We start from the raw sequence: 27,416 nt of genomic DNA on the forward strand, positions 1-27,416 counted from the left end.
TCAAGGTGGAGGGGGCGGGTATGAGAACTAAAGGCAGTGTCCATTGGTCTAGATGTCCGCCACTCTCGCTGGCTCTCCAATCACGGCGCCAAGGTTACCGAGCTGTGCACCCAAGAGTTTTCCCTCCCTAGGCTCTGCTTTCTCAGGTTTGCTTTTTAATTCCCGGTGTTTCCTGTTCCGGAGGCGCGGGTGGCGCCTGTGCCGTGGAGGCTGTTGTAGTAACCGGGCTTGTCTCTGGCGGCGACCCGGGGACTCTCTGTAGGTAAACGGGGGCGCCTGGCGGGTGTTTGGAGAGCGAGTATCGAGGGTCGGGATTTCAATGGAGTCCAGGGCTGAGCGACGTGATCCCGGGAGTTGGGTCTGGCAGCCTCGGTGCAGATCGAGGGCGAAAGAGCGACCCTAGGGTACAGATCCCGCAGACACGCAGAAGCGGGATGGGGTGCCTTTCATCTGTTTGTGGAGCTCAAGCCATGGTCCAGGCCCGGGGCCACCCGGGGCCGGAGAGGAGGCGAGCCCCGAATCCCGCGCCTACCTCGCAGGCTGGCGGGAGATGCAAACCAGCGAACGAGCGAGCATCCGCCAGGAGGAGGCCGGGCTTCAGGGCTCAGCCGCGGCGAAAGTGCCGCGTCTCAGTGACTTATAGTCACCCCTCGAAACTCCCTGTGTCGGTTGACGTTCCTGGACTGTAAACTGTTTGATAGCTCCCTCGGTTTCCCTGCTTTCAAGTGGCAGCCCAGGAATAGGCATTTTCCACTTTCTTGAATTAAATTTTGCACTCACAATGCAGTGCTTCACTATTTTTTAGCTTTTCTGTCTGTAGAAACGCCCAGGATGGTCTGGTAGGGAGTGTTCCATTCCATTTTTACACTGTCCAGAGGTGTTAATTACCTTGACTGTTGCCCACCTCTAGCTTCAGTATATTCCTTTTTGTTATCTTGGACGCTTTACACCTTTATTTTCTTGTGTTTATCAAATTGAATTTTCCTTTTTTGTAATGTTGGGGATATTTTATTATTGTTTGAACATTTGCATATGGGTTTTGAGATCCCTGAGGTCTTCAGGTTTGTGTGCCATGTTTGCCTACAGAGCTTGGGACAGTAAATGATGCAGGAATCAGTGAAAGATGTCCACTTCCCAGTTGGCTTCACTAATGCAAATTTGTGGGAGAAGCAGAAGGGACACAGACATATGCTCAAGGAGAGTAAAACCTGCCTGCCATTTATTTTGTGTAGAAGCTGTGAAGGATTCAGAAGAGACTGAATGAAGCAATGATTTCAAGAATCTAGTGACATGTTGAAGGAGTTCAGCATGGGTACCTGTGACATGAGGCAGTTTCTGGTAAGTTCTCTAAAAGAAGTGAGTAGCTTTATAGACCAGGTTGAAAGCTACACAGAGAAACCTTGTCTCGAAAAACCAAAATAATAATAATGACAACAACAACAACAAAAAGAACGTATAGACTAAGCTGTAGTAATCTATAAGGGATGAGATTATGTTCCCAAAAGAAATCAAGAATTCTTTACAAATGAGGGTCAGTAAGATGTGGGAATTCACTGGACAAGTTAGGGAAGTTTCATGATAGTGCTGGGTATGCTAACCATCGGGCTGAGGGGGCTTTGTGGAGAAGGCAATAGGATGAGAGCCTGGGAGAGGTTGGCTTCAGGAGATGCTGAGCGTGGAGTTTGTACTCAGTTCTTTTGGCTGTGAGGAGCCTGAGATGCCAGGAGTAGTTCTTTGGCTCCCAAGTTGCATCATGAGACTATTGGAATGAGGAGTCATCACTAACCATACTATTTGGTAACTATGCTTATTAAACAGTAATTGATAGAACTCAGTTATTTGTAATTTTTTTACCTTGTCAATTTGAGAAGAAAGACAAGCAGTTTTTAAATTTTTGTTTAATTTTATGTATCTGTATCTATATGTTTATATATATGTGTATTAGTCAGGGTTCTGTAGAGTTAAAGAACTTCTACATGTACAGAAAGGGGATTTATTAGAATGTCTTACAGCTGTGGCTCAGCAAACCCAATAACGGCTGGCTATTAATGGAAGGTTCAAGAATCAGTAGTCGCTCAGTCCTTGATGCTGGCTGTCTCAGCTGGTCTTTGTTATATAATGGAGTCCTGAAGAAGTTGGCTCTAACGCCATTGAAGGAGTGGATTTGCCAACAAGGCGAGAGCAAGCAGGCAAAGAGCAAAAGTTTCCTTCTTCAGTGTCCTTAGATAGGCTTCCAGCAGAAGGTATGGCCCAGATTCCATCTAGATTACAAATCTGAATTAAAGGTGTGTCTTTCTACCTCAAAGATCTGCTTTCAAAGTAGATCTTCCCACTTCAAATTAAGAAAATCCCTCATAAGTGTGCACCCTGTATAGTTGACAGCCAAGAAATAGCCATTACAGTGTGCCTACATCAGTGGTTGTCAACCCATGGGTTGCGACCTCATTGGGTTAACGAAATAATTCTATGGTTGGGGTCACTACAACGTGAGGAACTGTATTAAAGGGTTGCTGCATTATGAAGGTTGAGACCTGCTGGTCTACATATTTGTATGTATGCATGTGTGCACGTGCTGCCAGAGGCCAGAAGAGGGTATTGTGTCTCCTGGCAATTCTGAGCCATCCAGCTGGGGTGCTGGGAACTGAACTCTGCAAGAGCAGCAAGTGCTCTTCACTGCTGAGCTAGTCTCAGCCCCTAGAAAGATGTTTCCACATTAAGGCTTTTTTGCATTTAGTATTTATGTGTTTTCTTTTTTTTTTTTTAAGATTTATTTATTTATTACCACACCCTGCCCCCATGTACATCTACACAGACAGAGGGCACCAGATCTCATTACAGATGGTTGTGAGCCACCATGTAGTTGCTGGGAATTGAACTCATGGCCTGGAAGAACAGTCAGTCCTCTTAACCTCTGAGCCATCTCTCCAGCCCATTTATATGTTTTCTTAAAGCATTTTGCCACAGTTCAATTTATGTTGGCAGTGTTATTCTGTGGGAAGAGCTGAGAATGAAAGTAAAGAATTGTGTGTTAGTAAGGTGGTGGGTGATTTTGGGCTTGGATTTGTGCCTACTTTATGTTACAGTGGAGGGGAACGTGCCTGTGAGGGATGGAGGAAACCTTTCCTTCAATCTTATACTGAACCAGAGGTGGGAGGTGGCTGTGCTTTGGTCAGCTTAGCAGTAGTTAGTTTTGAGTTAGTACAGCAAACAAGGACAGCTTGCAGTTTGCTTGGAAACTTGAAGATAGCGTAGTGTGTTCCTGATTTTTTGTTAACAGGCTAAGCATTTTCGAGGTTTTAAAGTTACTAGTAAGATAATTGTAAGCAAACAAAACCCCTCCTTTATAGCATTGGCAGTTGTGAAAATGTGTTTAACTATTTTATTCTTTCTGTCTTGTAGAGGTTATGTTCTGAGTGGAAGATACAGCATATCTAGAGGACACATCACCATGCAAGGCAATACATGGTAGGTGGTATGCTGGGAGTGGTACTTCAGGGGAACTAAAGAAGAGAGAGTGGGTGGTGGGCCAGAGGGTGGGAAAGTTTCAGATGCAGGGAAGGGCAGGGACTGTTTTTCTTCTATCTGTGGTCATAATACATTACAGGTTTGTGTGCCAGGCTAAGAACTAGACCAGGAGAGTTAGTGAACCACCCTAGAGCCATTCCCCAGTTGAACTTGCAGCTCTTGACTGCAAGTAGGCATTGAAGGTAGAACTAAGTGGTGGACTGTGATGCTTGCAGGACCTGCCAAGAAGCAGCACAAGGGTGTTGTAAGAGTGGGGAGTCTAAGGGAGATATTAGTCAGGGTTAAAGAATTCATAGAATGAATCTACATATACAGAAAGGGGTTTACTAGGATGACTTACAGACTGCTGTACAGCTAATCCAACAGGCTGTTGTGAATGAAAAGTTCAAGAATTCTGTAGTTGCTCAGTCCATGAGGCTGGGTGTCTCAGCTGGTCTTCAGTATATGCTGGAATCCCAAAAAAAGTAGGCTCTAATGCCCATGGAGGAGTGGGCTTGCTAACAGGGTGAGGGCAAGCAGGCCAAGAGCAAATAAGGCAATTCTTAGAAGAGAAGGTATGCGATTGGGAGCTTGCTTATGATTTCAGAGGATTAGTCCATGATAATCATGGCAGGAACCATGATAGCAGAGAGGCAGGCTAAACCACAGGCAGGCAAGGGGGGAGGGAGGGAGGGAGGGAGGGAGGGAAGGAGGGAGGGAGGGAAGGAGGGAGGGAGGGAGGGAGGGAGGGAGGGAGGGAGAGAAGGAGAGAACACCCACCACCAATCACCAATGTCACTGTTTCTTTAACAAGGCCATACCTTCTAATTCTTCCCAATCAGTTCCATTAACTGGGGACCAAGCATCAAATGTATGAGCATACGGGGGCATTCTCATTCAAACCGCCACACTTGGGACTTAGTTTAATATTATCCGTGGCTTTTCTTTATCCTGTTACTCCCTCCATGTATCACCGCATAGGAATACAAGGATTTTGAGGAAACAAGAAATGTTTAGTCTATAGTAGTATTTTGGGGCCGTTTGAGCATTAAGAAGAGGAGAAAGTGCAGAGTTGAGGCTGGCCTGGCCAAGGCAGTCAGGTGCTGGTGGCGAGTCTGGTAGCAGGGAAAGATGGGGATGGTGGATGGAGAGTGGTGCCCAGATTTTGCAGATGGGGCTCCAGGTGCTTATAGTAACAAGCTTTGCTAGAGCAGGAAATTGGGGTGGGGTTGGATGCAGATGAGTTTGGTAGCAGACATACTCCAGCAAGGCCACACCTCTGATAGTGCCACTCCCTGAGTCTGTGGGGGTCACTTTCATTCAGACCTTGCAGGGCGCATTGGAGTAGTCTCGTATTTGGGAAACCCTGTTTACACAGCGATGTGTATGTGTCCACATAGACACATGAAGCGGCCGGAGATGACGTCGAGCTTCAGTCTTTTCCTCAGGTGCCACCCTCTTTTTTTTGAGATCGGCTCTCTCGCTGTATGCCTGGCCAGGAAGCCTCAGGAATCCCCGTCTATGCTTTCCCCGCTGTGGGTTACAAGCACATCCCCATGTTTGGACTTTCCATGTATTCTGGGGCTCGAACTCGGTTCCTTGTGTTCACCCTGTCCTGTGACTATTTATTTAGTTTTGTTTTTTTGGGACAGGGTTTCTCTGTGTAGCCCTGGAACTCACGCTGTATACCAGGCTAGTCTTGAACTCAGTTCCTCCTGCCTCTGGTCTCCACTGGGATTAAAAGTGTGTGCCACCACCGCCTGCTGCCCTGGAGTTGTTTTTAAAGATCACTTTAAAATTCCATTTGGTGTGTGTGTGGGGGGAGGGGCACAGCACAACTTGCAGGAGTTACTTCTCTTTCCACAGTGTGGATCTTGATGAGACAGACCCATGTTTTGATTTCTCTTTTCCTTTTCTCTAAAAAGTCATAGAATGTCGTTCCACCCGGGACGAGGGTGTCCCCGAGGACGAGGAGGACACGGAGCCAGATCCTCAGCACCAGCTTTTCGGCCCCAAAATCTGAGGCTTCTTCATCCGCAGCAGCCTCCCGCGCAGTATCAATATGAACCTCCAAGTGCCCCTTCTACCACGTTCTCGAACTCTCAAGCCCCCAATTTTATGCCTCCGCGACCAGACTTTGTACCGTACCCTCCACCCATGCCACCGTCATCGCAAGGCCCTGCCCCACCCTGCCCAGCTAGGCCCCCTTACCCCAACCACCAGATGAGACACCCTTTCCCCGTTCCTCCCTGTTTCCCACCCATGCCCCCTCCAGTGCCTTGCCCTAATAACCCGCCAGTCTCTGGAGCGCCTCCCGGACAAGGCACTTTCCCCTACATGGTACCCCCGCCCTCCATGCCCCACCCCCCACCCCCTCCTGTCATGCCCCAGCAGGTTAATTACCAGTACCCTCCTGGATACTCCCACAGTTTCCCACCTCCCAATTTCAACAGTTTTCAGAACAACTCCAGTTCTTTTCCACCCAGTGCTAATAATAGTAGTAGTCCTCATTTTAGACATCTCCCTCCATACTCACTCCCAAAGGCTCCGAGTGAGAGAAGGTCCCCAGAAAGGCTTAAGCACTATGATGACCACCGACACCGAGATCACAGTCACGGCCGTGGTGAGAGGCATCGATCCCTGGAGCGCCGGGAGCGAGGCCGCAGCCCCGAAAGGAGAAGACCGGATAGCCGCTACCGGTCAGAGTATGAGCGGGGGAGAACGCCGTCTCGCCACCGAAGCTACGAAAGGAGCAGGTAAACCCCCACGTGAAGTTGAGTAAAGCCACGGCGGCACAGACATGGCCAGTTTCTGTTGGTCTGCAGACCAACAAAAACTTGTTAACTTTTTGTTGTTGTTGTTTTGAGACAGAGTTTCTTTGTGTAGCCCTGGCTGTCCTGGAACTTGTTCAGTAGACACAAGCTGGCCTCAAACTCACTGAGATCTGCCTGCTTCTGCCTCCTGAGTCTTGGGATTAAACGTATATATACGCCACTACTGACACCACTACTTGGCAGGTACTATGATTTGTTAAACAAACAAACAAACAAGCAAAAAAACAACAACAACAAAAAACAAGATTTAGAAGAGAGATTGAGAAATTAATAAATTGTAAAGAAAAACAGAATGTAAGTTGGGCAGTGGTGGTACACTCCCTTAATCCCAACACTCGGGAGGCAGAGGCATGTAGATCTGTTTGAGACCAGCATGGTCAACAAAGTAAGTTCTAGGACAGCCAGAGCTATACAGAGATTTAGTCTGCATTTATTAAATAAATAGAGCTTTCTAGAAATCAGTAGGTTAAGTGAGTCCTGGGATATTTTGCTGTAAGGTTAGTTCATTAGGTCTTGAGAAGATTAGGGTAGACTTCTGTTTAGCTCTTAGTGCTAGAGATGACTTCTGAAACTGCTTGCATAGACTGTGCCCATCCCTTTAGTCAACCGAGGCAGCATAAGTAGGAATAGCGCCTAGAATTTTCTGAGTTGTGGGTCATTTCTTTAGAGGAAGCTCAGGGAAGAGATGGTGTTTTGATTCTTTGCTGAAAACAGCGCTGTGTATTATTTCTTCTAAGAGAGCGGGAGCGAGAGAGACACAGGCACCGGGAAAACCGCAGGTCACCATCTCCAGAAAGGTCCTATAAAAAAGAGTATAAGAGATCTGGAAGGTAAGTACCTATAGGATTATCTCTTAAAATTCACATTTCTCTATCTGCAGCTGTCTACCAAGTCTTTATTCAGCTCTAATCCTGGAAAATAAGAAGCCTAGCATTAATATTGTTGGTGTTTGAGGAAAGTTTTGATAAGTGTCCCCAAATTACAGGGTGTGTATGTATGTATACCTCCATAGTGCTCTAAAACTATGAACTAGTTTATTTAGAACTTATTTAGAAATACAAGTCTAAATAAAACCCTTGACATTTATCCATAATTATGTTCTTAAATTCACTTGTCTCAGAAAAAAGAGCCAAGTGTTCAGTTACACCTGCTTTAGCAAACAGACACCATGATTGTGACTGATACAGCTTAAAGCATCAATTCTGTGTTAAAAAGCGTATCTGTGGTCTTAGATCATGGGCAGTCCTGGAGTCTGACAGACTGGAGATTGATCATTAGTTCCCTCTACTTTGTTACTTGTGAAGTCATCCAACCATTCTAAGCCAATATTTTACATAAAAGAAAAATAGTTATATTCTCCTTATTGACTGGTGAAGTGTTTAATACATATTAAACACTTAGAATCAATCCTAAAATAAATACCAAATGAATGGTTACTATATATAATTATGTGAGCACTTGACTTTAGAAATAGGAAGTGTTGCCGGGCGATGGTGGCGCATGCCTTTAATCCCAGCACTCGGGAGGCAGAGGCAGGTGGATCTCTGTGAGTTTGAGGCCAGGCTGGACCAACAGCCTCCAAAACAATACAGAGAAACCCTGTCTCGTAAAAACCAAAAAAAAAAAAAAAAAAAAAAAGAAATAGGTGGTGTTTTAGTTAGATTTTTCTGTTGCTATGAAGAGTCACTGTGACCATGGAAGCTCTTATACAACGTTTAATTGAGGTGGTGGTCTACAGTTCCTAGGTTAGACTAATCAGGTGTGTTAGGCCGGCAAGGCGAAACAAATGCAACACATCTTTTCATAATTAAATGTAGCAGAAACAAATGTTAACACATCCTTACATCAATAACAAAGGCAGCAGAAATAAATATAACACACCTTTACATGGGTTAAAATAATATTCTGCAACATAAGCAAATGTAGCACGTCTTTACGTAGTTACAGTCTCATGGCCCCTATGTTTTGTTTTGACTAGAACTTTTTGTTTTTGTAACAAGACTAATGATGCATGCTGCAATACATGTGTTTAGCAGTTCCAGAAGCTTTTGAGACATGATCTCAGATCTAGTCCCAGGCTGGCAAGGAGCTTGCTGTGTATCAGGGTTCTAGAACTTGAAACAGGCTTCTTAGCTTTGCCTCCCATGTGCTGAGATTACAGGCATGAGCCTTCATGTCTGTTCAAAAGAATTTTTGACTGTGATCTAGAGGTAAACTTTCTTGGATAGTAGTAACTTTATTAGTGGACAGTGGGGCGACCTCTAATTTAATAAGTGGCTATTCTTACTAGCTGTCTTTTTGGAGGATTTTTAGCTTCTATCTAAATTTAATAGACTTAAATTAGAATCTACTCTAGATTTTTTTCCCTCCAAGTACATCCATAGGATTAATCTTCATGTATTTTAAGCCCCAGGAATTCAAGGATGGTAGATTTTTTTTTTTTTTTTTTTTTTGTTTTACGAGACAGGGTTTCTCTGTTTTGTTTTGGAGGCTGTCGGTCCAGCCTGGCCTCGAACTCACAGAGATCCACCTGCCTCTGCCTCCCGAGTGCTGGGATTAAAGGCTTGCGCCACCACCGCCCGGCTGGATGGTAGATTTCTTACCCTCTTTACTAGCTAGGTTGATATTAATTTGAAGGCCAAAATTAGGCACAGTTTTAATTGGCTCAGTAATAATACTCAAATCTGCTTCCCTCCGATTACTTGTCAGGCTAAATTCATAGCTAAATGGAGGCAATGTTTTAGGAAGCTTAATTTTTTTTTTTTTTTTGTGGGCAAAGCAGTGTGTGAAAGATTCAAAACTACTATCTTCACTGATGGAATTGTTCATAGGTAGAGATCTGCAGATACTTTCTAAGTATCCTTTTCTTCTAGGAGTTACGGTTTACCAGTTGCTCCTGAACCTGCTGCATGTACACCGGAGTCACCTGGGGAGATTACTAAAAATACAGACTCTTGGGCGCCACCCCCAGAGACTGTGAATCAGTAAGTAAATCTGGGGTAGGCCTGGGAACAAATAAACCAGGTGATTGTGATGCTAGCAGGCTGGCATTTGGGAATCACTGGATTTGTGAAAGTTGGTGTGGTGCATTGCCATGGCATTTGCGTGTAGGTGGAAAATGCACCAGGTAACTTAGATATGCAACATTATTTTTAATAACTATTCCCCCTCCTCCCTTTGAAGTCGTTCTCCAAGCAGGGAGAGGAAGAGAGCTCGCTGGGAGGAGGAAAAAGACAGATGGAGTGACAGCCAGAGCTCTGGCAAAGAGAAGAGCTACACTTCCATCAAAGAAAAAGAGCCTGAGGAGGCACCTCCTGACAGAAATGAGGAGGAGGAGGAGGAGCTGCTTAAACCTGTGTGGATTCGATGCACACATTCAGAAAGCTATTACTCCAGTGACCCCATGGATCAGGTGGTAGGTCTGAAGCAGAGACCATGTCGACCACGGTTTCTCCAGTACAGTACTGTTGTCATTTGGGCAGATAGTTCTTTGTGGGCATTGCCTGTGTATTGTGTTGTTGCCTATATATTGTGTTGTGTATGCATCATCTGTAGGTCCTACGCATTTGGTGCTAGTAGCACTCTTCCCCAGTGATGACAGCCAAAACTGTCTTCACACGTGGCCATCTGTTCCCTGCATCAGTTACGATAAAATACCATGACCAGAAATGACTTAAAGGAGAAAGTTATTTTGGCTTGTGGTTCCAGAGGATTAGAGTCTAAAATGGCAGCAGCTGGCTGGAGCAAGAAGCTGAGTACTGCAATGTAGTACTAACCGGGCCTCTGACAAGATCGGGCACCTTCATGATGATGTGGTGTGAAAAGGTCACATCTCAGCGGCATGTAGGAAGCACAGAGCAAGAACTGGAGGCGGTGTGAGGGTGAAAGCACCCAAAGCCCACGCCCAGAGACACTTCCTCTAGCTAGTCTGTAACTCTTAGTTTCCCTCACTTCCCCAAACAGCGGCCCTGCTTGGGGACCAAGTGTTTATACATGAGTCCATTTCTCATTCTAACATGACATTCCCTGAGGGGAAATCACCCCAAATTGAGAATCATGGTAGCAGAGAAAAGGTGTTTTAAAAACTCCAGAGGCCAAGAGTATAGTAGCCTAAATAAGGATTCTGAATTCTTTGCTGCTAATGGCATGGTAGTTTCATGACCTCTAATCTGTAACTAGTCTATGGCAGTGTTGTGTCGTTGCCAAGATGAAGCAAAGCCAGTTTTTATGGGCCCCAACAGTATGTGTTTGGCTCTCAGTCCCACCACTAGTGGGCGGCATTTTCCTTTTCAGATATTGATTGCATTAGGACTTTCAAAATGGTGTCCTGTAGTTAAAGGTTCTTAGCATGGTGATTATTAATATGATTTCTCATTCTGCTCCTTTACTTTGAAAAGGGAGATTCTACTGTTGTTGGAACAAGTAGGCTCCGTGACTTATATGACAAATTTGAGGAAGAGTTGGGGAACAGACAAGAGAAGGCCAAAGCTGCTCGGCCTCCATGGGAGCCTCCGAAGACAAAATTAGATGAAGATTTAGGTGAGTGGAGGATCCCATGTTTGCTCCGTTATTACTGCTTGATGCTGGAGAAGTAGCCGTCGGAGTCCCAGCTTGAAATAGTTTCTTTTTTCTTTTTCTTAGCTATAGTCAGCAAATACGTGGTCCTATTTTCTCAGTTATGCTCCAGAATATGTAAGACCTCATTTTCTAGGGCGGGCTAACAAGTGCATCTCTTGCAGAGCTGTCTAGCTTTATAACAGAAAGTATTGTGTTCTAGCATTCCTCTAAAAACAGGACCTGTGCGCCCGTAAAATAGGCAGGTGGCACTTGTTGGCTTTTCCATTGCTCGGTGCTCCTTGTTTGACGAGAAAGCATCAGCCCTGTGTGCAGTCTTCCACCTACTCACATAAGTGTGTGTTTTAAGTGTCAGTTCTGAGTTCATTTTCAAGTAGCTGGTAAGATTCTCCACTGGCTCCAGTGTTTTGAGACAGGCTCTCATTCAGTAGTCTTGGTAGCCCTAAATTTAATCTCTTGCCCAAGCCAGACTTGAACTCCGGGTGGTCCTCCTGCTTCAACCTCTGGAGTGCTAGAATTACAGGCTACACGTTGTGCTGATGGTATTATTACCTTTGAGGATAGAAATGCTTTTTGCCACTTTGTGTCCTTAGCCCCTAACAAAATGCCATGCTCAGATGTTATTGCACTTGATCTTAGCCGGAAGGTGGAAGTGATCCCGAGATATTTCTTATGCCTAGATTAATTTTGTCTCGTGCCATAGAGTAGTGACAAAATCATAGACTCAGAAGCCAAGTGACCTGGCTCAGGATCCCTGTTTTGCAGTCCTGTCTCCATGCTCTGACTACACAGCCCCTGTTCATTCCTTCTCTCCCTTCCGTCAGTCTCCTCTCCAGGACATGAGTCACAAGTGCCCCTTCTGTGAAATTGCCACTGACCTCTCTGGCTCATGGAGGACTAACTCTTTATTGAATTGACCCCACTTTAAAAGTGTGAAATCGCTATTGTGTTATTTTTATTTGATATTGGTCATTATTAGTCCTCATTTTCTTTATAGAAATCTGTATTTTCTTTCTTTCCTCAGCTGGATTATGACTTAGCCTTACGAACTGTCTGGTTTTCATGGCATTGATTAGGAGTATTTGGTGTTGAGGGTAGCCCCTCAAAAATTTACTAGATCAGTAAACAGTGATCTCAGCTGCCCCTTACCTTTGAAGTTTAGGGCATTTGGAAGTCTTTGAGAACCTTTTGTTAAGTTCATGAACTTCTGCTGTCTTTTCTCCTGCCTTCTGCTAGAGAGTTCCAGTGAATCTGAATGTGAGTCCGACGAGGAGAGCACCTGCTCAAGCAGCTCAGACTCTGAGGTGTTTGATGTCATCGCAGAGATAAAACGCAAAAAGGCCCACCCTGACCGGCTGCATGATGAACTCTGGTACAACGACCCGGGCCAGGTGCGAGCGTTTTTATGCTTTTGCTACGAAGGCTGCAAACCCACACATCACATTTACGCCTCAGGCCTGAGAAGATGCATGTTGGCTGGTATAGAAATGGACCTTTACTCCCGGGGCTTGTGTGTCATTTTTCAGAGCTATTTCCTTTCGGCTTCTGAGTTCAGCTGCAAAGGAACAGAACAGCTGTTGCTTGAATCATGTTGATGGCATTTGTAAGTTGCTGGTTGGGAGCAGGATGGTAGTGCTGTTAATTAACCCTGCAGTAGGAGGAAGAAGATGAATGGCAGGCTGAGGGAGAACTTGTGGGTCTTTGTAAAGCAGTTCACCTGGAAGGGGTCTTGCTGCTAAATAGTGAACCGACTCTATGCAATATCACTTGTTTAGTTGGTAACAGTCGTGAGGCTTTGTGAATTCGCTCTGTTGTTCAGCACGTGAGTGAATGACGTAACAGCTGAAACATCTAAACATTTTTGATTGCTAGTTACATTTTGAAGTAATATTTGATAAAAACCATGTCTATACACGTCTATTGTTGTTGAGACAAGATCTCACTATACAGTTTTGACTTACTTATTGAGTGCTGGGTTACAGGTCTGTGCCACAGGGCTTGGCACTAAAAATGGTATCTTTATAGCAGATTTGTATCTTATAAATACACAGTCCATGCAAAAATGTGCCTTTTATGAATGTGAATTTGTTACACATAGTAAGACATGTCTCTGCTTGCTCTGCATGATAATTTACCAGTTATAGTTTGTAAATAAGTTCATACCATTCAGTATTAATTAGAATTTTCTTCTGATTCTTGTTAGGTAACAGCTATTTTAAAGGTTTTTAAATTTTTCATTACTCTGTTTTATGTTAAGTGTATGGGTATTTTGTCTGCATATCTGTTTGTGCACTGTGTGCATTCCTTGTGCTCACAGACCCCTGCCATTCCTGAGGTGCTGTTACATTTAGCAGTTTCCTTTCTGTTCAGAGGAAGGAGTTGCATGTCATAGGATAGAATTTACCAGAAGCTGTAATCCCTTGTTGTTTTTCAGAACTGTACACTATCATTACAATCTAATTTTAGAACTTTTTTTCCTGCCCTAAAAGAAAGCTTTCTCCATACCTGGTCTTTTCCCTGGTGGTTGTTCTCAGTAAGGAAGTATCAGCCTTGCTATATATGTTACTGTTCTGTTCAGCTTCCTAGGGTCCATTACTGTTCCACTGCTCCATTGTACTTGGTTTCCTGTCCTCAGTATATGTGAGCCTTGGGAAGGGGTCCATGTGGGAGCATGCACCTGGTGGCAGACAAGAGTGCAGGCTGTCTGTCTGCTGCCTGGAGCTCACTCTGGCACTAGGAGTATGTTGTGACCATTGATGGAAAGTTTGAAAACCTCTTACTTGCCAGCTTTATTTCAGATAACATCCCAGCACTGGTTTTTAGATAGTGATGCTATTTTTCTGATGTACCTCCAGGAGCTTTAGATTTCCCAAGGGACTAAAGAGAGTTTAATTCTACTATTTCTTGCCAAAGTCTTATTGAGATATTTTCATTTATATTTTAATTGAATACAATAAATTACAAATTCCTAGAACTTCAAAAACAACAACTATCAATATGTAGTCACCCCTCGGCATCTCCGGAGATTTTGGTTCCAGGGTCTGCACAGATACCAAAAATCCACAAATGTGGAGTCTTTTATGAATATAGTGTATTTTTTACATATAAGTGACACACCTCTTTTCTGCTTTAAATATCTAGACTACTTAAGTGTGTGCCTGCATGTGCATGGAGGATAGAAAACAAGTGTAGGTGTAATCCTCAGTATGTGTGTAAATAAGTGTGTGCCCGTGTGTGTGCATGGAGGTGAGAACACAAGAGCAGGTGTAATCCTCAATATGCGTGTAAATAAGTGTGTGCCCGTGTGTGTGTGTGTGTGTGTGTGTGTGTGTGTGCATGGAGGATAGAACACAAGCGCAGGTGTAATCCTCAGTATGCGTGTAAATAAGTGTGTGCTGTGTGTGTGCATGGAGGTGAGAATACAAGTGCAGGTGTAATCCTCAATATGCGTGTAAATAAGTGTGTGCTCTGTGTGTGTGTGTGTGTGCATGCAGGTGAGAACACAAGTGCAGGTGTAATCCTCAGTATGCGTGTAAATAAGTGTGTGCTCTGTGTGTGTGCATGGAGGTGAGAACACAAGCGCAGGTGTAATCCTCAGGGACCTCCCACCTATTGTTGGAAGCAGAATTTCTCAGTGGCCAGAAACTTTGCCTGTCGGGTCTGGCTAGCTGGTTTGTAAGCATCCAGGGACCTTGCCGTTGCTAGAGTTCCAGACTGAGCCACCTTGCCTGGCCATTTATGTGGGCTCTAGGGCTCTGGACACACATCTTGACACTTTGAGGCAAGGGTTTACAACTGAGCCATGTCCTCAGCCTGGATACTGGCTGTTATGGCTTTTTGGATTTTGATTTCAGCTCATGTTTGATCTTCACATATACATGAGCCATTCTGTTTAGTGGGATTTCATGTGCCTGTGTAACACAGGCCTCCTTTTTATATCGTACATGCTGGTGACATGTGTGGAATACCCATCTTGTTTTTCTGTGCTGCCCAGCACTTCGTCTCGTCTCGTTAAACCTTGCCTAACCGACCATAGCAGCTCCAGTGCTATGTCCATTTAGACGGAGTTTCTTTTTCTTCCAAGATGTAAGCGTACTATTTGTTCTCCTTTCTAGAATAAATGTTACTTGAGTTCATGGACTCTGCTATTTATCTTCTTCTGCTTGATACTCACTGTTCTGAGAGGTGTTCAGCATTATTCATATAACCCATAATTATATGAATTATAATTATAAGTTATAATTTCAAGTGAAACAAGGTGAAAGAGGGTATATTTTTCAGCTGTCTAGCATTTAAAGTTTTTTTTTTTTTTTAATTCTACTGAACACCCCCACCTCCATGCTTTAGTTTTTAAAACATTTAATCTGCAGGTCATCTTCAAAGCAGCCTGTGCATACCTTTAGGATATGAAGTACATTTGCCTCTCTGTGTAGTCATTTTTCCCTGAAATAAGAAAAAGGATAGTGCTGCGGAGAGGTAGGAGACAATGAGGGTGAACCGTGTGCCCGACACTGATATCTCCTGCTTGGCTGCACAAATAACTTGGGATTCCAGTGTTGTCATACGGTTTCCCTTTATCATATATTACAGACAGTTTGCAGCTTTATTGGTTTTGGAACATCCGTTTCATCTTCCAACCATGACAGCCTCTTCAAGGCCTCAGTACTCATGACATTAAACCTCACAGTTTCTGAGGCATTATTGTGACTCCCTCATGTGGATTTCCTCCCCAATAAAACTGAATTGCATTCTGTTTCTGACAGATGAATGATGGACCACTTTGCAAATGTAGCGCCAAAGCCAGACGCACAGGAATTCGGCACAGCATCTATCCTGGAGAAGAGGTAACTGGCTTGGGTTATGATTTGTGCAAGCACCAAGGAGTCCCAAGTAGACCAATGACATTGTTATTCTTTTCCCATTAAATGAAATAATGTTGTCCAGGTAATCTTTTCATGTTCCCTGTTAGAGGCTCTGCTACTGACAGTTACAGTGGGAAGACATTTGGGCTTTGAGTACACTACAGAATGTTGTCAAGGAAACTAAAAAGAGGTTGGAAAGTTCCTGTATGTAATTGTGTTATTATTAAGGAAACTAATTGTGTTATTATTAAGTGTTCTCGAACCGGACACGCTGTAGCATTAGTGTCCTGTTTCCATTGGTGGTTATGGATGTTCGTATTCAAGTCACGAGGACCATGTTCTCCTCCCCTGGGAGCCTGCCCTGTTTCTACCTGCAGGTGCTTCTTCTTCACTGCAGTAGTTGTTAGGATCGCTGTCTCTACAACTGTTGAGTTCCCATTGACAGTATAGTCCTTGGCTTCTCAGGGGCCCTAAACTTGACTGAAGGGACAGAACACCTTTACTATGTAGCCATTTATAACTACTCTCTTCATTAGTTTGCTATGATTTTTTTCCTCCTCGATATCGTCAGCTTCATAAGTTATTTTCATTAATCCCAGGATTACCATTTTATGATTCAACAGGTTATACCTACATACAGAATACATAAGTTATTAACTTTTATTTAAAGCTCGCTTGAGACTCTAATAAAGCTATGAGTCCGCCTAATAATTTACTTAGTTATGTTCCGAGGTCAGGGAGTGTAGTGAGAAGTTTGGCAAGGTTTCATCTGTGGGTGTCTGTCCCTGTGCCTCAGGTAGGGTTTTCTGACCTGCTGTTGTGGATCAGTGTCTGAGAAGCGGAGTCCGGGCAGGAGTAGAGGGGACAGGTTCAGCTGCTCTGTGGGCCTGACTGAGCCAGCTTGACAAAATTTCCTTTTGTGTGGCTGGAATGGCCTTCATACCATCATATCCCCTCATCTCTGGAGCAGCTCTTTTCAGAAGCACAGGACTTTGGGAGAGGGGGCTTTGTAGCTGGGGATGACCTCACAGGAGCTGGTCTGTGGATCCACAGCTGCAGGCTGCATTCCCTATAGCTAGGCAGTAGGCTTTTCTGTGATGGGAGCCTGAGTGGGCTGTGGTATCAGCTGTATGCTTTGTGCTATATTCTACTTGTTTGCCTTTGTACGGATAGAAGGGGTCTAGGCAGTCAACTTACTAATGATGGAAGGTTGTTCTCAAGGAGTGGGGCCAGTTGTACCTGGCCATTTGGATAGATGGTCACTAGCACAAGGTTAGCTTAGCTGGCTTCTTTCTTGTTAAGTGAGGCCTGTGCTGTTGGGGTCACTGTGGTCACTTCACTCGTGCCCACCATGTCCATCTCCATGGTGTGTGGGGACAGACATGACTGTTCTAGTCATTTTGTTTGTTTGGTGCCATAATAGCTGCTCTGATGCACCATACTGATGTCAAGTCATTAAGTCCCTCCCACCAGCCCAGTTCCAAGTCTCTCCCAAGACCTTTTCATTCCTGATGTTTTGGTCTTTTCCCTTGTGGGCAACTTCAGGCTACTTCCTTTTCCATTTAGAGTACCTGTTGAGGAGCGCTGCTGGAACCGTTCTTTCACTGGAGAGCTTTCTCCCTCATTGGTGTCTTTCAAAGTTATCCTAGAACAAGTCTGGGATGCAGTTTTTCTTTGCATCCACATTCTAAATTAACCTGAGTGTAAACCAGGCCTGAGCTTTTTCCATTGCATCCTTAAATGTTGAAGCTGGTAGGGATCTGGGCCATTTGCCAGACAGCTTGTGTGTCCCTTGATCCTATTGTGTGTTTGATTCTGAAAGTGCCACCCTCCTTTGGGATGGATTGTTGCCTGTGCCACTCAACCTAATTGCTTGTTGGGATTGACAGAATCCAGTTTATGACAGGCAGGTCTGGACACATATTGATTGGTGTCGTCCTAAAGTCAGACCTTCCATACTAATCAGGAACATTCCACTTATACCACCGCTGCCTGCATCCTCCCTCCTCCCCCCAGGCATGTAATTCTTTACTTCAGATGACCTGGCCTAGGTCCAGGGACCAGCATTGTGATTCTCACTCCAGTGTGGTCTGCCATGAATTCCTCTTGACACCTTTTCCTGACCCTGCTGTGGGTCACGGCAGTAGGAGTGCTTGTCTGTGCCTAGACTTGCTAAGGTATCTTACTGGGGCTCCAGTTGATCTGTGGCATTTTGAGCCACTGTGTAATTGGCCAGAGCACTCTTGTTGGGGGTGTGTTTTGGCTGTCCTGTGAACCTGTAGAGAACATTCAAATGTTACGCTTCTTTCTTCATTGTAGGAAGTGGATAGTAGAATAATGTATCTTTTAATCTGGAACTGATTTCTTGGTGGTCCATAGATGACTGGACTCACTAATAGGGTTGACTGTGGTAGGTTCTTGAATCTTTGTGGGGTTTTCTCTAATCCTGTGTAGTACATATGTCTTTATTATGGTTTCTAGCTTGAATAACATAATTCTACAGAGATAATGGAGCAGTTTAATCTGAAGTATGTCTGGACAGTTGGGACCTTTATGAATGGAGATGTAATGTAGAGAGAAATTGTGAGAAATTCCACATGTTGACTAAATGAGTTGTCATGGAGTTTGGTGAATGTCTCATTGAGCTACAGTACTTGGTATAGCAGTTGCCATCAGAACTGCTATGTGGGAGAGACCATGGTAGCCTACTGTTACTTTACCCTCCAGGATCCTTAAGGACTACACTGGTAAATTCAACAGTACCAGCTCCTCTGTGAGCCTTAAGGATGGCACAGATCTCCAATGTCATGTAATACAGGATTGTTTTTAGTACTTGGGCTGGAGGAATGGTTACTTGGTCTTGCTATTATGGTCATTCTTCTTCCACATTAGGACCCAATATGGGGAGTAGTTTCATATGCCAAGTTATGTCAGTTCCAATGAGTAGTCAACAGCCCTGGAAATGACTGATGGGTAGATCTGAGGTAGATTTACTAAACCAGATGTGGCCAACATTGCATCATAGTACATCAACACCCACTCTTACTGGGTGCAAGGATAACTCATCTTTCTCTATGGTATTGATGATTAGTTGGTTACTGTGTCCAGTACTCACTTGACTGGATATCCTTTTCCACTTTTTACAGAGTCCCACGGAAATAACCATAAGACCCGTTGAGGAAGGATAGGGTACTCATCACCAGTTGTAGTCATTACTGTGTTCAGGATCTTTCCTTCTGGAATCTGATTACTTTCTAGACAATGGATGTCAGTCTAAAAGTCTTGATCAAGCTTGGAACTGGTCAGGGGATAGTATGAGTGTTTAGTGGAGTACTTGCCTTTAGTCTCTTGGGTATCCTTGAGTTCTTCTGCTTGTAAAAACTGCACAGTACTCTTATGATTGCTCACTATTTTGTACCCAGCGACAGCATGTTCTATTCATTGTTTCCATGGTGCAGACCCCTTGGCTGGTATGTTGTGGTGTTCCTGCCCAGTTCTGCAGCTGCCTCAGAGCCCCCAAATAACACACGAGACACTATATTAATTATAAGCTGTTGGCCGGTGACTAGGATTTCTTTTTGGTTAGCTCTGTCTTAGGTATTAACCCCATAGCTACTAATATGTGTATTCTGTAAGGTTTTATCTTACCAAGAACACCAGATTCATGTGTCCTCTCCTACTGGGATCACATGGTGACTCCCTATTACATTTTCCAGAATCCTCCTGGTCTCCGAGTTCTGCCTATCTTGCTTCCCTATTGGCCAACAGTGTTTTATTCATCAACCAACAAGAGAGACATATTTATAGAACGATATCTCCCATCACTGGTACTAGTTATAATGATAATTATGTGAGGTGGCTTCTTTTGGCTTAGTTTCTAGATTCTGACATCCCTGTTGTTCTTGACAGACTCCGACCCCTTGTCCTGTGGTCCATCCTGGCTGACAGAGGAGGCCACTATTGATCTTGGAGATGTAGCTCTCTGCCCTAGCACATTTGCTTTTGTGTATCCTTTGGTGATTATCTGCATATTCCTAGTTAGGTACTACCTCCATCCCAGCACGCTTACTTCTTTCCTTCAACATTTGGCTGGGCAATTTGGAATTTTCAGCATGACTTAGTTGCACCATTGCATCATAGACCTATCCTTGTAGGAAACTCTAGTATCTCCTGGTTTTATATCCCTAGTTCTCCCAAGTCAACAAACTCTTCCTTAACCTGAAGCATTCTCCCCATCTGGCCCTTTGCAGACTCGCTGCTGGGACATGCTGTCTATCTCTTATAACTCCTTTGGGAAGAGAGTTTTTTCTTCCAAACACCTAGACAACTGGTTCATGCTGCAAAACAGCTCATAGTAGGTCTGTTGGAAAGGAGGCTGATTGATTGGGCACTGTATATGGGCTGAGGTATGGTGGGCATTGCTGTCTGACAGGATCTTCCATTGCTGTTTGGTACAGGTGAGTGATTGATCTAAACAGGGAGGGATGTGCCATCTCTGTAGAGTCAGAGGTTCAGAGGAGTCTGGGGAGTTAAAATCTAAATGTCCCTGTCCCGGGTTTCCAGGGCCCTGACCTTGTCATAACAGACCTACCTTGACTGGCCGTCAGGTGTCCTTGAATTATGGCTGTTTCACAAGTAAGCTCTGGCTTCCTCCTAACTGTTTCTGAATTCTCGCTCCAAGTAGTGGGAAGTTCTTTTTGGATCTTCAAGAAGCCCTCTGGCATTCATCTCTCTCCTCCTCTGCCATTACATTTCTTTAGATCAGTAGTTCTCACATTGAAGTCTTCAAATTCGTATCAGCTTAATCTGGTGCTTGTTGGAGAGTTACACTGTCTGCCCCACCAGTTGCTAAGACTTAATAAGCCCTCCAGGTGATTTCATGGTAGAGCAAGGGCGAGGGCTGAGACCACAGAAGAGAATATGGTATTTAACATGTGCCATCCATTCCTAAGATTCATGACCCTTTCTCTTGTAGACCCCATGTCATCTGTAGCCCTAAATACCTTGTGTGTTGTACCAGCTCTCCCAGTGGTGCAGCCTCCCATTTCTCAGAGCCTGAAAATGGTAATTGTCTAGCCACCTGATGCCAGGGATCATCTGTACCGCACTTTCCACCAGTGATAGGGACTCTTTGCTAGTTGGCTAGTGTTTCAGCTCTAAGATGCCATCTTTGTTCTTATTTCCTTAGTTTATTTGTCCCTGATACCATCGGTTACATCTTAGTTTCTCTAGAAGCAGAGCTGAGGTGTCTCAGAGACAAGGTTGGTGTGATACAACTCAGATCTGGATCTCCAAGAGCCTCACTCCCTCAGCACAGATGCAGTTTTCTTAAACCTTTGCTCAATCATTTCAAAGAGCTTAAACTCCGTTAGTGAAGGAACACCCGGTAACTGCTCAGGCTGAACACAGTTACAAGAAAGGAGGACAGATGTCCCAAATTCCAAGAGCAGTTTCATGCAGGGACTCTTCTGATGAGTCATTGTCCCATGTATCTGACCCACTTTGGCTCTATGTGTTTTGTGGTAGGGTTGCCAGGATAAACTGACTGAGTGACGTGCAGTGCCTGAGACGCGTTTGTGATGTGATTTGAACTGACAGGGAAATGAGAGTCCTAGGGACTGGTTAACTGGGACTACCCAAGAGTCCTGAGCATGGTAGCTGGAGATTCAGGTGGGATTCTTACAAGCAATGAGGCATCACACTAATTACTGTGGGAGAATCAGGAGAGTGAATGTGACTGGATTTGATTGGGAAATCTGGAATGCTCCACACCTGGTGTGGTTGCTTTGTGACCTGCTTCGGCTCTCTACATGACTTCCTATCTCTGCTATGGGAATTGCTACCAGGTACAATATGGCAAAGTGATTCTTAAGACCTCTCTGTGCCCCCTCTTTGGTGGATGATTGGCAGGAGGATGGTCTGGATGTTGTGAATAGGAAGTGTGCTCCTGGTTTGCAGAGCTGACTGCCAGATGGTGTGTCTCTGGTTCCTGTTGTAGGAGTGTGGCTAGTTCTCAAAGGTCTTGGCATCTTGATGCCACTGGACAAGAGAGCTAAGGAAAAGCTTATCTGCAGAGAGTACATGTGGTGTTTATCAGTCGGGGATCTAGTTGAGTCTCTGCTGATGGGAATCACTAAACCTCACCCATACTCTCTCCCACCGAGAGCATGGCCTTCCATGGAGAATGCCATGTCCCATGGTGCCCACCAGGGGCTGTTGGTGCAGTGCTCCCCATGCCACACACAGCTATTGCAGCTGAGCACAGGTATCATGTATGTATGCCCTGGCAGGCTAAGTTGCAGGCTGCACCCTTTTAACCAGACAGTATGCTCAAGTCTCCTGGTGCCCCTCAGAGTTGCAGTACTCCATCTGTGATCTGTAGCATGTGTCTGCTGAGAGGTTCTTATTCACTATGTAGGATATGGTTAAGAAGCCAGCTGCCATATACATAATTGGCTCAGATAAAAAAGCATGCACCCAGACATTACTATTGAGTTCACATAGAGGTCTGCCCCTGGTGTGGGTGCATTGCATTTGTGCCCAAAAGATGCAGTCTGCAATTCCTAGGTCACAGAATACAGCAGCTAGTGGCTGACCACTAAAGTGGTAAGAATGCTACTGGAAAACAAGGCTTACCCCGGCAGGGCATACACACATGTTCCTATAGCTGCTCGTGGCCTGGTACATACTGCGCCTAAGCATAAGCCTCCTTATGTTGCGGTCTTAAAGTGAGGAAGGAAGGGGACATTCAGGCATGTCCCAAAGGATGTTTGCAGGGGTTCAAGAGCACCTTGGGAAAGCCCTCATCAGGTCATCCAAGCTCAGATGTTTTTTTAAAGGGTACCCCATTACTGGCTAAAGATCTTGTGGATCTGATGGCATAGCTTCTAGAGTTAAGTAGGCTCCTAGGGGCCTTTTTGCCTTGGAAAGGGCAAGGAATTCACAATAGCAGTAGTCCATCTACTTTGTAGTACTGTTGGGGCCTTTGTAGGCTCATGAAGAGACCCAGAGCATCTGCTTGCAGAGTAAGTAGAGTAATCTCTACTGGTAGTTATGCCAAATAGGGCTCCCAAATAGGCACCTGGATGGAATTCTATCAATAACCGGTCCTGCTATGTGTACTGGGGGTCTAGCCATATCCCCCAGGTACCCAACTGATGATAGATACTCATTCACTGAGATCATGCAAGTGGTGGGGGACATAAAACCTACAGACACTTCTGGTCTCACGGAACACCAGATCACAGGTCAGTGTGATCCCCGGTTCAATAGTGCATACGGGGAAGGTTGAGAACAGGTGACTAGCCACATCTTTTTGTTCACTTAGTTAATACATAACAAAGCAAATAGACTGTGAAGGAACACACATAAAAGCAGTTGTCAGATGTGAAACTGACAGTATAGTCTACTTTAAAAAGACAGTTCTTTTCTGCTTAATTTGTAAAATGTTTTCATTTTGTTCCCCCAGGCAATCAAGCCCTGTCGTCCCATGACTAACAACGCTGGACGACTTTTCCATTACCGGATTACCGTCTCCCCTCCTACCAACTTCTTAGTAAGTTATTAATGAAATCTCACTGTAGTCTAGGATGACCAAGAACTTAGCTGTGTAGCCCAGGCTGGCCTCTCATTTATGGCATTTCTCCTGTCATCTCATTTGGAAAGGGATTAGCCATCACACTAACCTCTGATTCAGCTCTTACGTCTTTTGTTTTTTTTTTTTTGTTTTTTGTTTTTTGTTTTTTGTTTTATGAGACAGGGTTTCTCTGTATTGTTTTGGAGGCTGTCGGTCCAGCCCGGCCTCGAACTCACAGAGATCCGCCTGCCTCTGCCTCCCGAGTGCTGGGATTAAAGGCGTGCGTCACCACTGCCCGGCTCTCTTACATCATTTTTTAAAAAGTTATTTTTATTTTATATACATTGATGTTTTGCCATGGGTGTCAAGTCCCCTGGAACTGAAATTACAGACAGTTATAAACTGTCATGTGGTTGCAGGGAATTGAACCCAGGTCCTCTGGAAGAGCAGTCAGTGCTTTTAACCGCTGAGCCATCTCTCCAAGCCATTCTTTTTTTTTTGTGCAGTATTTTTTTCTGTTTTTATTTAAATTAGAAACAAGCTTGTTTTACACGTCAGTCACAGTTCTCTCTCCCTTCCCTCCTCCCCTGCCCCCCACCCACCCACTATCCCATCCCCTTTCTGTTCCCCAGGGAGGGTAAGGCTTTCCATGGGGGATCTTCAGAGTCTGTCTTATCATTTGGAGCAGGGCCTAGGCCCTCCCCATGTGTCTAGGCTGAGAGAGTATCCCTCTATGGGGAATGGGCTCTCAATGTCTACACTAGTGATAAATACTGATCCACTGTCAGAGGCCCCATAGATTGCCAAGGCCTCCTAACTGACACCCACATTCAGGGGGTCTGAAACAGCCCTATGCTGGTTTCCCAGCTGTCAGTCTGGGGCCCATGAGCTCCCCATTGTTCAGGTCAGCTGTTTCTATGGGTTTCTACAGTCTGGTCTTGACCCCTTTGCTCATCACTCCTCCCTCTCTGTGCAGTATTTTTTTTTTTTATAAACAGTTTAAATTACTATATAAAGCAGTAATAATCATCCATATTTTGAAAATTATGACCAGAATCTCACAGTTAGAGAAAATAACCTGCTTAAAATATGAAGAATTTTTTTACTCAAATGTAACAGAATATTTGTATCTACTATCATTTGGCAAATTCTCTTGACTCTAAATTATTTTTAAAAATATGAAACTGCCAATGATGTTCGTAACCTTCCTGAAAGTAGGTAAACACTGATGAAAATAACTTAAGAAAAACCAGTGAACTACAAAAAAATAAAATAAAAAATAAAAATTGCATAACGCTATCAGGATCGGGCATCCTTAACAATGCATTATTTTTTTTCTCGATATATGTTTTTATTTAACTTAGAAACATGAATGCTTCACGTGTCAATCACAGTTCCCTCTCCCACCCCTCCTCCCTTGTCCCTCTACCAGCCCCCCCAGCCCCCCATCATTCCCCAGGGAGGGTGAGGCCCTCCTTGGGGGGATCTCCAAAGTCTGTCATTTCATCCAGGGCAGGACCTAGGCCCTCCCCCATGTGTCCAGGCTGAGAGAGCATCCCTCTATGTGGAATGGGCTCCCAAAGATCATTCATACACCATGGTAAACACTGATCTACTACTCAAGGCCCCAGTGATTTCTGTGGCCTCTTCACTGACACTACTTTCATCGAGTCTGGATCAGTGCCCTGCTGGCCTCTCAGCCATCAGTCTTCTCCAGCCTATTCTTACGTCATTTTTATTTTCAAAATCACTGTGTAGATAAAATTTGATGTTTATTTCAGCAGCTTTCTTCCTTCACCATTTTGTTATGTCTTTTGTATTTGCATTGGTACCATGCAATAACCAAATTTATAGTAGCCAATGAATTACGAAGCTGTTATTGCAGTAATGAGTGGGAAATGTAGGGTATTTCAAAAGTCAGTGGGCAGCTCTTGTCTTGTGACTACATCAGAAAAGTCAATATATAATATTACAGTATGATGATATGGTATACTTCTGCACATGTACTGTGTTCTAGGTACCATTCTGAGTGGTTAGCATGGTTAATGTAATTTTCACAATCACATCTGTGTATATATTATCCATGCTACCCACTTGGGACATTAGTTCATGTTTTATAGATGAGGCTAAGTAATTAGCTCAGGTACTAAGTAGTGTGGAGGTTTTTAGAAGCCAGGAAGTCTGCTCCAGTGTACATGTGTGTATGCCATGCCGTGCTTAATTGCCTTTTACATTATGAAATTTGTTAATTCTGGTTATATACATTGAGAAGTCTTGATTTCAAAATTATTCATGATTACATATTTTAAATAACTTTATTTAGTTATACTTTTTGTGTCATCAGCTTTACCCATTTAAATTGTGTAATTCTTGATGTTTAGCATAATTACAGTCTTGTAAAACTATCACCACAATCTAACTTTAGAATGTTTTTCTTAGCATAAAAGAAACTTTATATCCTTTAGGTGGCGTGTGTCTGTGGACTTGCCCAGCCTAGGCTTTTCATAGAGACCATATGGTAGCTGCTTTTTCATGTCTCTTTTACTTGGAGTATGCTTTTAAAGATTGCCCATGTTGTGACGTGTGGCAGTACTACACTCCCCTGTCTCTTTTTTCTTCCTTTTCTTCAGCCCAGTACTGTCTCTCCTCTTACATAGTACATGTGTGTGTGCATGAGTGTGCGTGTGTGTGTGTAAATGTCTGTGTGGCTACAGCATGTTGCATTTGTTCATTAAGTCGATGGACTTTTGGTTGTTTCCATTGTTGCTATTGTATTTATATGATACAAATGCTGGTAGTAGTTTTGGGTGAGACCAAGGACGTGGCTCAGCAGTTTAAGGCACTTGCTACTCTTCCAGAAGACCCTTATTTGGTTCCCATCACCCACATAACAGATCACAACCATCTGTAACTCCAGTTCCTGAGGATCTGATTTCCTTTTCTAGTTTCTCTGGGCAATTTTAATCAAAAGAGTATTTGTATGAATATGTTTTATATGTTTTGGGTGCATACTTAAGACTGAGATGCTGGTTTATATGGTAACCATGTTTAACACTCCAAGGACTGGCCTATTGTTGAGAGTGGTTGTACCATTCATAATTAATCCTGTTTCATCAGAATCTTCTCATTATATTTAAATGAGTCTTCTTGAATCACTCAGATAGAAAGTGACAGTTATATTGACAAAAGAAATGATGTGTATATGGAAAATCTTTAGTTCTTCCTGGTTCTTACATATATGTAATTTGTGAAATAATGATGTTTAGCACCTAGGTTAGGAGCATCTTTGAGGCTACCAATCTTTATAATTTGCTTCACATTTGGCATTTAATATCAAAAGGATTGACTATTAAGAATGACATGAGGAAGAGAGTCTCTCGTGGTAGGTTGACATTTATATCATGTAATACAGATTCTGTTTTTAGGTAATTGAGTCTTTGGCGTTGCATAGTCCCTGCCCTACTGCAGGGTTTGGTGGGTTGTCTTCTCCTTGGAGGGTGGCGATGCAGCTGTGGGGTTGAGCTTCCAGCACTTCAAGGCCCTCAGAATCTTCCCTATCGTGGTGTCCGTTTATCTGTTCAGAAATACAGTTCGGCAAAGTAGAACTGGTTGTGTTATGGGGTTAAAGAAAATAAATTTCTAGAGAATGAAGCTATATATAGCCTTTAATTTTCTTTATGGTGTACATAATAAGCATCATTGGTTATTTAAATATATAGTATGCTACATGGCATATGAAGTCAAAAGAATTTCATCAAGCCAGAGAATTCCATTTACAATGAACTTTTAGTGTGTGTTTCCTGGTATTTGGAAAAATGTTGAATCTACAAAGTTGCTTTTGTTTCTGCTTTGAGTTAGTTTGTGTCTGGGTAGATTCCTGAATTTCCAAATGATATCATTAATTTAAATCCTGTTTTGTGTTCTTGTTTACTTTTAGACTGACAGGCCAACAGTTATAGAATATGATGATCATGAGTATATCTTTGAAGGATTTTCTATGTTTGCACATGCCCCTCTGACCAATGTAAGTATGTACCAATTGGCTCCTGCCCCCTTCTTGCACTT

The 27,416-nt window shown here is 43.8% G+C and overlaps 1 protein-coding gene across 6 annotated transcripts in view; it reads left to right on the forward strand.

Moving 5' to 3' along the window:
* Window positions 1-102: 102 nt before the first annotated feature.
* Window positions 103-27,416, forward strand: part of Drosha (drosha ribonuclease III) — a 105,710-nt gene continuing 78,396 nt past the window's right edge. For 2 of the 6 annotated variants that reach the window (XM_021231798.2, XM_040757643.1), the window contains exons 1-13: window positions 111-262; window positions 1,233-1,338; window positions 3,400-3,465; window positions 4,829-5,039; window positions 5,430-6,260; window positions 7,076-7,168; window positions 9,212-9,322; window positions 9,522-9,753; window positions 10,736-10,877; window positions 12,150-12,304; window positions 15,677-15,757; window positions 23,244-23,330; window positions 27,289-27,375. In XM_021231798.2, the coding sequence (XP_021087457.1) occupies window positions 4,885-5,039; window positions 5,430-6,260; window positions 7,076-7,168; window positions 9,212-9,322; window positions 9,522-9,753; window positions 10,736-10,877; window positions 12,150-12,304; window positions 15,677-15,757; window positions 23,244-23,330; window positions 27,289-27,375 (1,974 nt within the window). In that variant the 5' untranslated portion in view covers window positions 111-262; window positions 1,233-1,338; window positions 3,400-3,465; window positions 4,829-4,884. Of the gene's footprint in view, window positions 263-1,232; window positions 1,339-3,399; window positions 3,466-4,828; window positions 5,040-5,429; window positions 6,261-7,075; window positions 7,169-9,211; window positions 9,323-9,521; window positions 9,754-10,735; window positions 10,878-12,149; window positions 12,305-15,676; window positions 15,758-23,243; window positions 23,331-27,288; window positions 27,376-27,416 lie in introns of all 6 variants that reach the window. The other 4 variants (XM_021231797.2, XM_040757644.1, XM_040757645.1 and 1 more) reach the window with 4 other exon arrangements.

Source organism: Mesocricetus auratus, unplaced genomic scaffold (assembly GCF_017639785.1).
Source record: "Mesocricetus auratus isolate SY011 unplaced genomic scaffold, BCM_Maur_2.0 Super-Scaffold_100015, whole genome shotgun sequence".
NCBI lineage: Eukaryota > Metazoa > Chordata > Mammalia > Rodentia > Cricetidae > Mesocricetus > Mesocricetus auratus.